This window comes from Nomia melanderi, chromosome 8, assembly GCF_051020985.1.
Source record: "Nomia melanderi isolate GNS246 chromosome 8, iyNomMela1, whole genome shotgun sequence".
In the NCBI taxonomy this organism is placed as follows: domain Eukaryota; kingdom Metazoa; phylum Arthropoda; class Insecta; order Hymenoptera; family Halictidae; genus Nomia; species Nomia melanderi.
This window is the reverse complement of record NC_135006.1, coordinates 562657-575670: the sequence shown is the minus strand read 5'-3', so window position 1 is coordinate 575670 and position 13014 is coordinate 562657. Positions and strand designations below refer to the sequence as shown.

Genomic DNA, 13014 nt, shown 5'->3' with positions numbered 1-13014 from the left:
CGTCAACGAACACGGAGTACACTCCCTCCACTTCTCTTTTACACTACATCCGTTAAACTTTCAAATTGCGTAGCATACGAAGGCGAGAGAAGGTTTTCGAAAATTTTCGAGTGACTTTTTGTTGCATTTAGTGAATACACAGTTGGTTTTTAAAGTCTGTGAGATCATAATTCAGTGGATAACAATGTCCCATAAGATCTACTATTCGGATAAATATTACGACGATAAATACGAGTACAGGTTGGTTGAATCATCGGTAGTAGTGTGATTTCGATTTTTGGGCAATTGTGCCATTTTCTATGGTTCCTACAGACATATAGACATAATTCGTTGAACATATATTCCTTTTAATATTATGTTCATTTCATCAGCATAAAACGTTTGTTCAACAGGAATTTTATCATGATATTATTTCTTTGGGTTTGACAATAATCTCTTTGTTCATTTTTCGGGTACGTTTTCTGGGAATAAGTCGATGATACGTGACGTATGTCCAGCATCTTGATGATATCCACGCAACAAAGAATTGACACAGGGGGAAGGGATAATCTTAAATATTTGTAATTCTTGTTACTTTTGATAAATGTTTTTTACAATATAATTCATATAAGATACTTACTGGAATGAAATACAAATTTTCTTTAGTCTCTCGGTCAGCATAAGTCGGTCATGTAATTGTAACAATCTTAAGTTAATCTTTCCCATATTATTATACTTACATGTTAGTTATGTTTCTAATTTAATATTAATAATATATATATATATATGTTCAATATTTACATAAAAAATTATGTTTTGGGTAAGGGATAGGGAATTTAAAAATATGTCCATTTGTTAATGAAGAAATGTTTTATTAGGCATGTGGTTTTGCCAAAAGAGATGGTGAAATTTGTACCTAGTACTCATCTACTATCAGAACAAGAGTGGAGAGCCATTGGTGTCCAACAAAGTCAAGGATGGGTACATTATATGGTTCATAAACCAGGTATCTTTGTTATTGATATTATATGAACATTATCTAAATTTGGTCGTTTTAAATTCTTCTTTGACTTGAAGAAAATTTCATTTAATTATTTGTTTGTTTCAGAACCACACATCTTGCTTTTTAAGAGGAAAATTACGTCATCACCACCGGATAATTAACTTCTTGGCCATACTTGTACCAACCTGTAAATAATGCTTCAGATCATTGTTAATATTCATAAAAAGGCTCAACTACTATGGCAAACCATCCTGTTCATTTCAAAAATTCAAATGATAGTATGCTGTTGAAACAATTGCCATGTTCACTCACATTTGAAGATTTGTAAAATTTAGAAGATACAGTAACAAGTATGATGATTCTAAATTTTCCATTACGACGTCAACACAGCCTTCCGTTTTCATTATCAATAAGTCATTCACAAAAAAGAAACAAAGTATTCTGTATATATGTCTATAAAGTGTCTTAGTTCTTAATTGCAGTTTAAATAGTTCTTAATTTCGGAATTACCATGACAACTTGGTATTTCATTGAATGTAACTGAAGTGGAAATATTGAAACATTCTAGTTCATTCCTTCTCTGAGAACCGACAGTTCTGTTCAGAATTTATGGAATCAGGAATATCCTGATAATCTTGTGATTGCAGTGCCTTACACGTATATGTTAATCTTTAATTACTATTAAGTTCTACTGTAATACTACATATAAGGTAATCATTTTTTATATTTAACAAGAATAATGTACGGAAAATTTGTAAGTCTTTAAGTTTTACATTCATGAACAATGTGGATATTGAATTAGAGATTCCATTACTATTAGTTAAGAATGAAATTTTGCATTTTTTGTATGCCTTGCCATGAAATACTTGACTTCAATTAAGATAACACTATGCATTACACTTACTATATGCGCAATTTCATTCAGATTCTGCTCTCTACGTATATATTTTTTTCAATTGCTATGTTTTAGTATTAGTTGACTTCAGTTTATTTTTATAAGAAAAAACAAGTATTGTCAATGTTTCAATAAATATTTGTAACGAATAATTGTTGGTTTTAGTTTCTTATAGCGAAATCATACGAGTTTTTGACTTACATTCATACTGGAAATTATGTGGAATACAAACGTAACGGCATTCGTGGGTTCCTACAACCTACTCTCGCACGATAAAAAGAGTGAAACAAATTTAGCCAAATATGCGAATGGAGGAGGGGACAGAATAATTAAGACAACCACGTGACTGACCTCAATCCAATTATACAAACATTGTCCCTAGCGGTCAAGTAATTCTCACACTAATTTTTGTAAACTGTACATTAATTAAATCCTCGTTTATGGACTGACATGTATTGCGTACACAGTCCGTTTCACTTATATTACATAATTTCGTTAACAGTGTCTTTTAACAAGGAAATAAGTAATTAGCGGAATTCTTTCAAAACTGAAAAAAAGCGTTCATTTCCATATCAAGAACACCAAGGATATATCACAGGAGCGTGCGAACGTAAGAACTTCATTCTCTCAGAATCAATTCAACCCCTACGAATCTACCCAACTCGGCTTGATTCTAGGCATAAACATCCACCTTAAATTTATTAAAAAAGAAAAAGTTACACCCAATAAATCCTCTCTAAACTGTTGCGTACGTCAGCGTGCGTTATCTTATTGAGAATTTCTCAAGGAATCGGCCACTGTTTTGCAACCGGTGATTTAAAATCTACACGTCGATTGCTGAAGTCACTGCCGTATATGGCGTAACCATTCATTCAAGTTTCGTACGCGTGGTTCACGAAATCCGCGTATGCACAGGAGGCATGTGGATTCGTCGCTGGTTCTTCAGGTATAGTAGCAAATAAGTGTTAACCGGTACCAGACAACCCACCGTATCGCGTGATAAATAATAGTCTCTTTTATCTTAGATAACACCTGTAGCTCGGAGAATCAAACATTTCATCCATGCAACATAGTATTCCATCTGAAAATGATTGAATATCGTTTCAATCACATTCGCAAGTATTTCTATTATAATGTCGTTTCTCGTTTCTAACGCCATTCCATTTGAAGTATACAACATCTAATATCCTATACGGTATTTCAGCTATCTCCGCTGAAAAATTTTCCCATACGTCGTGGGTGCTCCGAGTTCTGTGCAAAGGTACATCGGCAAAGACGCTGAGGAGGAGAAGGGGCGACCGCGTACCCGGGAGTTCGGTGAAAGGGGGCAACAGAACGGGGAACGCGTGAACAGAGAAGCTGAAATAGTGGCAAATGTGCGACAACGAGGAGGGGTACCGAGGGGTCCGGAGGGGGCAGATACATGATCTCTGACGCACACATGCTGCATCCACGCGACGAAGGGCTCTGCTCTCATGGGCAAGCCGGCACTCCACGAGAACGGAGCGCGCCGACAGTACCACGACTGCGTCCGCGGGAAGAACGACTTTTCGCGCTCTCTAAAACCCGAACGAAACGTGTTCAGTATCCCGATTGGGACAATCGGCACGCCGACGGCGTGACTTGATCAGGACTCGCGCTCTTCCGCGGAATAGCTGATTACAACCGAATTAACGGGTAAGTGAACGAAGTTCTTACTTTCTTTTCTTTTTTTTTTTTTAAACATACACGTATATACATGCCTGGCTTCTGTGTGTGAAGTTTGCTTTATTACCGACCGAGTTAGAATGACAAACCGGGGGGAAAAGTGACGGTTTTATCAATTGAATGGAAACGCGACTGATTAATCGTCGGCAAGGGATTAACAACAAACAAGGCACTGGTCCGATGGGTTTCCCGGTGGATCGGAATTCGAGGAACTTCTCTCGGTTGAACGGAATCAGAGAAAAATCGAAGGCCGATATTATCATCTGTCATTCATGTGCGAGCGCTGATAACTACGATCTTTAAACGGGCACACCCGCTGAATTTTCTTATTGTGTATTGTCGCGTGTATCTATCGTCGGCGCAAACGAGTAAACGGTTTAATGAACTGCGTCTATCTTGCGGCCGCCCCGCACGATGGTACATGTGCACCGAGGAACCTATTCAAACCGTTCGTACGCCGACTATGACTAAACCCGTAGTTTTTGCCGCGGAATTGTCGGGCAGCGCGTTCTGCCCCAAGGCTCGCAACGAGCCTGAAAAAAAAGGACGGTAGCTGATGATGTCGTCTCGCCGCTAATATAATGAAAATTGTTATGCGCCGCGCTAGAAGCAATTATAACTTCCGGTCCCCTTTTTCTCAAACTATTTCATAACGAAACACCATCGTATGTGAATTTAGTAATCGCTGAATACCCTCGCCAGCGATCTATTATCTTCCGCAGCGACGGCGTCATTGAAATTCAAAGTGCACCGTGATTAGAAAACCTGTTCATCCTTAAAACGGCGTACAGCCATTAAACGGTTATTAATGAGATTCAAGTTTTACATTTCTTCGGGAACGAATAGCGACCGGGTAAACAATATTTCATTAGTCGGCAAACGTTAATCATTAACTATTACGTAATTATTCGGTATGGTCGACGTTTACAAGAACATTTTAGGATCTCGTGTGAAGGAATATTATATAAGATTGTTTTCGCCGATAAAGCGTCGAAGGAGTCGCCAAACCTGTACAGCGTCGAATGATTTTTAAAATGATCTAGAAGACTCGATTGATTCGAATTATTTATGACCGTTAAACGACTCGAATTACTACAGAAATTTCGGTACCCCGCGTGGTTACCAAATAACTCTTAAGGCGTGCGCGTGCGGTCGCTCGCCGCGCGAGTGAGCTACTTTTGCTCTCGACGATTCAAACAAGAATGGCACGTGTGTTTCGCTGTTATTTGGCTCCACTTTCGTTTGCCCTCGCGGAGAGGTGTCCGTACAGTCGAATCAACCAATCGCGCTCTAATAACACCGTTACAGCGAAGGCCGATTTCGATAGGCTCGCGCGTGTATCGTGTTTCTTGTTTGCCATTTTTTCCTTTTTTATTTCTTTTTCCTCCTCTTCTTCTTCCTCGATCGTTGTTGTTTCGTCGCCACGTTGTCGTTGACATTGTTTTCGTTCGCCACTGATTCGCCCGTTGCATCGATGACGGGACGTCGTTGGGAACCAAATAGGAAACCGGGAAAGGCGGCGACGGTTGCCCGCGCGAAAGGACAATAACAAATTTTTCTACGGCGCGCGATTTGGCTGATGGAACGCCAAAGGCAGATTTCCAGGACAGTTCGAACCGGTTGATACCAGTTCCTTCTAGATGTACGCACGTTACACGCGTGTGTGCATCGCACAGACAAGAAAATTCCCTGTTCGTTCATTATTTTCGATTAATCGATCCGTTCCGGTGATTAATTGCCGGTACATCCGATGGTTCTTTTCTGTCCGCGCACCGAAGTAGGCGTTCGTCGTTGTTAAGGGATAAGCTTATCGGTTCCAGTTTACGGGGTATTTGACTGGCCTTCCCGATGTAATCAATTCGTGTTTCTTCTCGCGCGTCGCTTGTCTGCGGATTTCATGAGTACGAGATAAGGCAGAGATTTTCATCGGTTTTAATCTATTTATTACCCCGCGTCTAAGTCGGAGAACACCGGCGGAGATGGATGTTTGTTTATTTTCAACTGTAGAAGTCTACTCTATAAAGCCATGAATCAGCGTAAAGAATTGCAGTTATTACTAATGCTCATAAGCACGTATCATTGATAATATGGGAAATATAGCTCTCTTTGTATTCGCAGTCTCGTCGCATCGATACTTTCGTCTCTCGTTGTGCACGAAATCATAATTATTCTTCGATTTCCGTGCTCCGATTCAAAATATTTTATAATCGTTTTATCACTGGCTGAACTGCAACCAGTGGTGCTCTGTACGGATCGAATCGTACAAACGAATTGCTGCAAGATCGATTGATATTAAATTTGTCACGAGGTCCTCAGGATCGAATAACAACGCGTTCCATTGTGAGACGCTGCATCTAATACCGGACGCAGCTCAAATTAGGAAACGGGATCAGACGTCCCATATTATTCGCCCAAATAGCCACGCTTTTGTTTACTCCCGTAGAATATACGAAACACATTACGCGACAATTAAGGCATTAGAATTATCGCATTCCTCAAGTCTTTCCGTTCCGATAAATCACTCGACTCATTTCGCATTCCTCGAGTGATTCGCTCGTGTTCACGGCGAAGACAATGGGCGCAGCATCTAAGGGTAGCATCTCAAACAAAAACGATCGGCACACATGAATATTGAATCGCGTTTCGGCATTATATAATAGATCGATTGTATTATACATCCCCACACCGGGAATTAGTATGCGGGATCAACGTGTGTTTGCAACGGAGATTGTTTTTCCTGCGCTCTTTTGTAATTATGTTGGATAACTGCGTGAAGAGCCACGATACTATACTAACGCATTAGTACGGCTTATGGCCAAGGACATATCTAAATGACCGTGGTGATTATATTTGAAAAACGAATATTCCAGGAATGACGAAAAAAATCACTGGATAATTGCATTCCTCTGTCGCTGCATGCCTGACCGGCCACTCGCAGAATAATTTTCATTAAGATATTTAATAAACACGATAGATGCATCGGTTGCGTGTACCGATGCAACGGCCGATGGACCATGAAGAAAGACAATTAATGTAATCGGGTGACTGGGCCGCTGACCGCCGTCGAATCGCCACTACCATTAATCAGTTTATTTACCTGCGTTAATTGCCCATGAATCTCGACCTTTAGTTCTAAACAACCCGGCAGTATCCGACGGATTTCGAATTGTTTCTCTCACAGAAACGAGAGAGTTTCAGAATTTTGTCGCTATGTCGTTTTGTCCGATACATCTCGCTTTTTCGGCCAAACTGATTTGCCAGTTTCTTTCTAAAAGCAAATTTGATTGTTTAATTGTATCAATTTTCTACGGGACAGTCACAGTGCAAAGACAACACCGGGTTGTTAAGGGTTAAACGGAATTACGCTCGGCCCGATAGAATCGTCCGGCCGCGTTATCCGTAACCGTACACTCATATTGTCGGTCTTATCAATCAGACTTTCAGCACAACGCGTAGAATAGTATTTTAATATGTATTTGCCCGCGATCATAAGAATAACGCGTGTTCCACTGGCCCGATATAAAAAGATAAGAAAATAAAGACCTCAGCCGGACTGTTCGTTACTTCATAATCTGCCGGGGGGGCAATATTTCGTTATCATATCGGTAGAAAAGTAGTTTTACGCAACGAATATTCTGCGAATTACAATATTCGTCGGGTGCTAGGACCAGTGGATGCCCGTTCACAGACTTCGCGTACAGTTGGCCACAAAAGTGTCTCTTCGCTATCCCCGAAAACCGCGCGCAACGTTGACCCACTTTTAACTCGCATTATGTTAAATTTCTCCCAATAGTGTTCCTATATGCCGCCTGGGAACTCTTCATCATTAGAACTTCGGATTGATTATGAATTGCTCTCTGATCATGTTAATTCTGGAGAATATTAAATAAATTAAAAAGTAATCGTCTTTAAGAGTGCCTTTTGGAAGTGTACATGACAATAGTTGCCTCCTTTTCAAAGTTTAAATTATTAAGTTTCGTGCATGCTTAATAAATGTTTGCGAATGTTTACGTTTAAAACGTATTGTTTGAGGTACGAGTTTTTAACTTTTCCATTGTTACAAAGATGATGTTATTGATGATACCAAAACAATACATTGAAAGCTATTTATAATCCTTGATTATCTTGGTTTGTGTTATGAGGATATACGAACTCGTGTCTCAGGTTTCAATATTAATATCAAAATTCAAGAATCGCCGATCGCTTATTTTTAATGCCTAAAAAAAGGAGATATTATATGTTATCTTTATGTTACCATGTTCATTGTAACGTATTTAGTTACACTTGGATAGTATTCATTATAATATGCACGATAAATTTACTGTTGTAATGCATGTTGGATAATTAGTTTATCAATCGTAAATACTGTTTAAAGTGGTCAGTTACTTTTGCAACCAACTGTAGTTTATGATTCTGTTTTTAGGATAAGAACGGTGACGACATGGCGCATCCAAAAAAATGGAAGAACTGCATGTCAGAGAACATGCTAACGATGTTGACTGTGCTCGGTGTTTTAGCCGGTACTGTCCTCGGTTTCATACTGAGATACTCCAGGGACGAGCCATGGACGAAGCGTGAGATAATGTACATCCAGTTTCCAGGAGATATTTTTCTTAGGATGCTGAAGGCTCTTATTTTGCCATTAATCGTAGCTAGCATTGTCAGCGCTATCGGTGGATTAGATCTAAGCTTATCCGGTAATTCTTGTACACCTACTCATTTTATCAGTATTTTAAATCGTTCCCGATTCGCACGGAGACATTTCTGGACGACTCGCGTTTCGGATAACATCAATCATCCTTCTTTCTTCGAACGTAACGCACCCGATCGCCGCCGTGTAATTCATTCTCAGAATTTCGTTTCTCGTTAAAGCGATGCAAGTTGATTTGCATATTATGTTTACAATACGCAAACAGTTTGGTCCTAACATTATGTAATAAGTAATAGTGATACTGTGTAGAATACGATGGAAAATATGCGTAGCTCGTATCTGCGGATTCCAACAATTACAATGTTTGAATTGGCAGGCATCCGATTCGCGAAAGGTTGCAACGCGGATTTTAATTAAGCTCGAGTTTTAACAAACGTTTATCAGAAAACACCTTCTTCAGTGTTCAGTTACTCTCGTGTATTTACACGCATGTGGACTAGTGATCTGTAGCATCCAATTACTTCTGTCTGCGTGGGTGAGCAAACTTGTTTACGCGAAGATCTTTAAAAGCGTAGATTACTGAAATTTTCTAGTTAGATCCGACTCGCCACTGCGAACAAATTCGATAGCGAAAGCTATTATCTCCGTTTCGGATTGTTGACTTGTTGCTGTTAATGACTTGATGATTAATTCGAAACGACGATGTTTTATCTGCCAAGCGAACGTTCGCTCGATCGAGTTCTCTTTTTTTTTTCCTCTCTCCTTGTCTGAACATTGAAGAATCGTGATATTTCGTCTCGCGATAAGAACTTGACAAACTATACATAAATCTTGATCACTTTGTGTAACTTTAATACACATGGCGGTGGTACGTTTTCCTTGAAGATAAAAATGCAGGAAAAAAACCAATCTTGTAATCTATGTTTTGTTTTGTAGGGAGGATCGGTGTACGATCGATTTATTATTATGCGTCGACTACGATATCCGCGGTAGTTCTTGGAATAATACTCGTTTTAATTATTAAACCTGGAGAGGTCAGCTCGCATGGTTTAACTACAAATGAGGCTGCAAAACCACCCAGGAATGTTACTACCGTAGATACACTATTAGATCTAGTCAGGTATAATGTTGTTACACCTTCTCTTCCTGAGATGAATTTTTAGCAGCATCTTATGAAATTCTTTTGTTTTATAGGAATGTGTTCCCACCCAATCTTGTACAAGCCTGTATTGCTCAAGTACGTATCATTGAAATGGAATTAAGTAACAATTTTCTTTTAATTGTTAGTTTTAATTCCATATCAAAGGCATCAGACATAAATCTATTATGCCTGTTAAGACAACATTTTAATCGACCGTTGTTTTGTTGCAGTACCGTACAATATTAATTGAGCCTGAAGATGCAATAAAAGGTAAGTACAAATTTGAACCTCTGATTACAGAACTAAACGTGACAAGAAGATTTTAATTTAGTTCATTTGTGTTTCAGCCGCTAATTTACAGAACTGGGAAATATCTCACAAATATGGAGATGGTACAAATACTTTAGGCTTAGTAGTTTTTGGAATTGTGTTCGGTATAGCTATTAGCAAAATGGGAGAGGCTGGAAAACCCCTACTGACTTTCTTTGATACTTTGTCTGAAGCATCTATGCTTATTACTAAATGGGTTATATGGTACAAATTTGCATAATATATTATGATGGATTAATTCAAGTCTGGATAAACTATGTTCTAATGTTCTTTTTTATTCTTAGGATTTCTCCAATTGGTGTTCTCTTTCTTGTCACCTCTAAACTTTTAGAAATCGAAGATATCGGCGCCATTGTTGGACAACTAGGTTTATATTTCGTCACAGTATTATTAGGTCTGATTATACATGGTTGCGGTACGTTGTCCATCATATTCTTCATTTGTACCAGAGAATTGCCATTCAAATTACTTGCCAAAATGGGTCAAGTTTTGGCCACTGCATTTGGCACTTCATCTAGGTAACTTCTTCATGATGTCCATACGTTATTCTATAATAGACTATTCTTAAATATTTAAAACATATATTCTTATGTTTACAGCACTGCCACTCTTCCTGTAACAATACAGTGTTTAGACAACATTGGTGTAGATCCTAGAATTACAAGATTTGTTGTGCCAATTGGTGCTACCATCAACATGGATGGAACTGCATTGTATGAAGCTATTGCTGCCATATTTATAGCTCAAGTCAGAAAAGTTCCAATGTCTCTCGGTACTGTTATTGGTGTTAGGTAAATCAATAAAGTAAAAAACAAATTAATTGGAATTACTGCACGCATACTTATTATAACATTATAATATAATTTTTCAGCGTAACTGCTACTGCAGCCAGTATAGGAGCTGCTGGTATTCCACAAGCTGGTCTTGTTACAATGGTTATGGTTTTGGATACCGTAGGTTTGCCTGCTGAAGATGTAACGCTTATTATTGCGGTCGATTGGCTCTTGTTAGTATATATTATTTTTTTATTTTTCAAACTGAATATCGTTTAGTTATATTTTTATAATAATCATGTAATTCATTTGTAGGGATCGTTTCCGAACAACGATAAACGTTATATGCGACGCACTCGGAGCTTATGTTGTTGAACATATGAGTAGGAAGGAACTTGAATCAACTGTCAATCTTCCAGAAGAGACAATTGAACTAGCCAGAGTAAGGAAAGTTGAGGCATAAATTATCAATCTTTCCTTTTGCTATTTGCCATGATATTATATAAACACAATTTTACTGTGTTTGTATTTTTTTTTGTATACTTCATAGTCAATTACTTGTACTAATGTATACTCATCCTGGGTGCAAATCTTACTTTACAAAGTAATCTATATATAAATATATATATATATTTATATAATTGCCGAATATTGTTATTAGCAGGATACTTATTTAGAAATTTAAAGCAACAAGATCAAGCACTAATGTACTTTTAAAGTCGCATCATTCATTTTAATTTTTCATGAATGTATTAAATACATTGTTTTTGTTTTGTCTTGTTATAATATTGTTTTATAACGGTTGTTCTTATATGTAAAACCAAAATACAACATGACTCATACTGTTAAAACATTCCACATATTTATTGAGTACAGCAAGTATAAAAAATTATCTTGAATATTGTTTCTACATGTATCATTTATGTACATATATAGTATTTATTATACAGATTTTATTAGTAATAAGTCTTAAGAAATAATATTCTGTAAACCATACTTAAATATGTACTTTTATAATTAATTTTGTGATTAAATTTTGGATATATTCCAATTTATGAATTCCTTATGTCACTCACTAAATCCTTTGATAGGCTTATATTTACATTTTGTAAACAATTCTGTTTATACAGTTACCTATTTAGAAAAATTTTACACCTTGATTGTCGTCAAATAAAATTAACTCTGCTTTCTTATTTGCTTCTAAGGTCCTGAGTGCTCTAATTAATACTTCTGTGTCAAGCCCATGAAATTCTAAAAATATTTAACTCATTATTCAGTTTTCACATTTTTTGTAAGTAATGTAACTTTTGATAAAGCACATACCTTGTTCTATTGTATCTTCTCCTTGCGTTAATTCAAATAAAGTGCATACAGATCCAATAAACCCTTTTTCTTGTGCCCAATTATAAATCATCTCACCCCATTCTTCTAAAGTGTGCCAATAAACTAACCATCTTTGTTTATTCTTATCTAATGAACTCGCATTCTCAGTCTTTGCTAATTCTTCTAAAAGTAATAGAACAACTTCTGATGGTAACTTTCCTAATATATACATTAAGGAAGAAAATGTTATGACTTCATCTATAAGTAACTTTTACATGAAGGATACGGTTAATTGCAGCATTATTAAACAATGGGCTTGAGTGGGCTTCTCGAATATCTACAATAGACTGTTTTGTCACACGGTAATATTCTAATATTAAACTTTTCCATGCTGCTAATTGTTTAGCTCTAGTGTCTGTATGAGGTTGAAGACTAGAAAAAAATATTAAAATCACACAATAAGTAGATGAATATGAATAATTACATATTATCAAAAATGAATTTAACATTCTGAATGTGACATTCTTTATACGTTAATGAATATGTAAGTTTAACCTCAATGTGTCATACGCACGTTAGTATTCGTTTTAGCGTACATATTTATTATTAGATATTTAATATTATTATTATTGTAAAAGATAACAATTTCAATTAATGTTACTGTTAGAAATATATTATTAAGCTATTAATACTTACGTAAAGAACGGAGGAAAACTATACTGCCACGGCCACTCAATTTCTGCCATTCTTACTACAATGTCCAAAAATTTTCAAAAATCATATATTATAGTAAATAATTAATCTTCCGTGATATTTTTTATAGATTTAATTAAATTATCAGTATCAAAAATATTTACACGAATGACGTTTACACTTCCATGCATGCGAATTTAATAATGTCAACTTTAGATCGTCTGCATTGCCGCACCAAGATTATTGTTCACGAATGGAAACTAAATCGATAAATAGATGTCAGGTATTCTTACAGATTAATTAACTAGTCCTTATGCAAGATTACACCATATTAAAAATTAAACTTTCAAGTATATACAAAGTGTCTTATAACCGGATGTTATGTCAAACTTGATAATGCATACAAAATTAAAAGTAACATAAAAAGGATTTCGACACTTTTAATGTTTGGTCACGATTTTGAATACGCGAACATAATTCTTTTTGATTCCTAAATATTGTACCTGGTAATATATACAT

The 13014-nt window shown here is 36.8% G+C and overlaps 3 protein-coding genes and 1 long non-coding RNA gene across 6 annotated transcripts; 2 read left to right on the top strand and 2 right to left on the bottom strand.

Moving 5' to 3' along the window:
* Nucleotides 1-30: 30 nt before the first annotated feature.
* On the top strand, nucleotides 31-2029 carry Cks30A (Cyclin-dependent kinase subunit 30A). Its single transcript, XM_031975561.2, has 3 exons — nucleotides 31-240; nucleotides 858-985; nucleotides 1088-2029. The coding sequence occupies exons 1-3, from the start codon at nucleotides 185-187 to the stop codon at nucleotides 1141-1143; spliced, it is 240 nt and encodes a 79-aa protein (XP_031831421.1). The 5' UTR covers nucleotides 31-184; the 3' UTR covers nucleotides 1144-2029.
* Nucleotides 831-2924, bottom strand: LOC143174825 (uncharacterized). The gene is made up of 2 exons (XR_012999212.1): nucleotides 2079-2924; nucleotides 831-1167 (listed from the first exon to the last, which is right to left on the bottom strand). It is a non-coding gene; the product is annotated as an uncharacterized LOC143174825 (long non-coding RNA).
* Nucleotides 2925-3320: 396 nt separating this feature from the next.
* Eaat1 (Excitatory amino acid transporter 1) lies at nucleotides 3321-10942 on the top strand. 2 transcript variants are annotated; one of them, XM_031975554.2, is made up of 10 exons: nucleotides 3321-3554; nucleotides 8008-8281; nucleotides 9172-9355; nucleotides 9430-9472; nucleotides 9607-9646; nucleotides 9724-9910; nucleotides 9991-10224; nucleotides 10306-10497; nucleotides 10578-10712; nucleotides 10795-10942. In XM_031975554.2, the coding sequence occupies exons 2-10, from the start codon at nucleotides 8026-8028 to the stop codon at nucleotides 10940-10942; spliced, it is 1419 nt and encodes a 472-aa protein (XP_031831414.1). In that variant the 5' UTR covers nucleotides 3321-3554; nucleotides 8008-8025. The 2 variants fall into 2 exon arrangements, with proteins under 2 accessions (XP_031831414.1, XP_031831415.1); XM_031975555.2 differs by lacking the exons at nucleotides 3321-3554; nucleotides 8008-8281 and adding an exon at nucleotides 8536-8629.
* Nucleotides 10943-11319: 377 nt separating this feature from the next.
* Vps25 (vacuolar protein sorting 25) lies at nucleotides 11320-12888 on the bottom strand. Of its 2 annotated transcripts, XM_031975560.2 has the most exons (5): nucleotides 12660-12888; nucleotides 12499-12553; nucleotides 12089-12234; nucleotides 11803-12021; nucleotides 11320-11730 (listed from the first exon to the last, which is right to left on the bottom strand). In XM_031975560.2, the coding sequence occupies exons 2-5, from the start codon at nucleotides 12546-12548 to the stop codon at nucleotides 11618-11620; spliced, it is 528 nt and encodes a 175-aa protein (XP_031831420.1). In that variant the 5' UTR covers nucleotides 12549-12553; nucleotides 12660-12888; the 3' UTR covers nucleotides 11320-11617. The 2 variants fall into 2 exon arrangements, with proteins under 2 accessions (XP_031831420.1, XP_031831419.1); XM_031975559.2 differs by having other exon boundaries at nucleotides 12499-12888.
* Between the last annotated feature and the right edge of the window lie 126 nt (nucleotides 12889-13014).

What these genes read in the sequence shown, in the direction of transcription:
- Vps25 (XM_031975559.2), bottom strand. Translation starts at nt 12,548, where the DNA reads ATGGCAGAAATTGAGTGGCCGTGGCAGTATAGTTTTCCTCCGTTCTTT. An exon ending in AGTTTTCCTCCGTTCTTTAC is followed by an intron (nt 12,235 to 12,498) that starts GTAAGTATTAAT and finishes ATTTTTTTCTAG; the next exon opens with TCTTCAACCTCATACAGACA. An exon ending in TAATAATGCTGCAATTAACC is followed by an intron (nt 12,022 to 12,088) that starts GTATCCTTCATG and finishes TGTATATATTAG; the next exon opens with GAAAGTTACCATCAGAAGTT.
- Eaat1 (XM_031975554.2), top strand. Translation starts at nt 8,026, where the DNA reads ATGGCGCATCCAAAAAAATGGAAGAACTGCATGTCAGAGAACATGCTA. An exon ending in ACACTATTAGATCTAGTCAG is followed by an intron (nt 9,356 to 9,429) that starts GTATAATGTTGT and finishes TTTGTTTTATAG; the next exon opens with GAATGTGTTCCCACCCAATC. An exon ending in GCCTGAAGATGCAATAAAAG is followed by an intron (nt 9,647 to 9,723) that starts GTAAGTACAAAT and finishes TTTGTGTTTCAG; the next exon opens with CCGCTAATTTACAGAACTGG.
- Cks30A (XM_031975561.2), top strand. Translation starts at nt 185, where the DNA reads ATGTCCCATAAGATCTACTATTCGGATAAATATTACGACGATAAATAC. An exon ending in GACGATAAATACGAGTACAG is followed by an intron (nt 241 to 857) that starts GTTGGTTGAATC and finishes ATGTTTTATTAG; the next exon opens with GCATGTGGTTTTGCCAAAAG. An exon ending in TTATATGGTTCATAAACCAG is followed by an intron (nt 986 to 1,087) that starts GTATCTTTGTTA and finishes TGTTTGTTTCAG; the next exon opens with AACCACACATCTTGCTTTTT.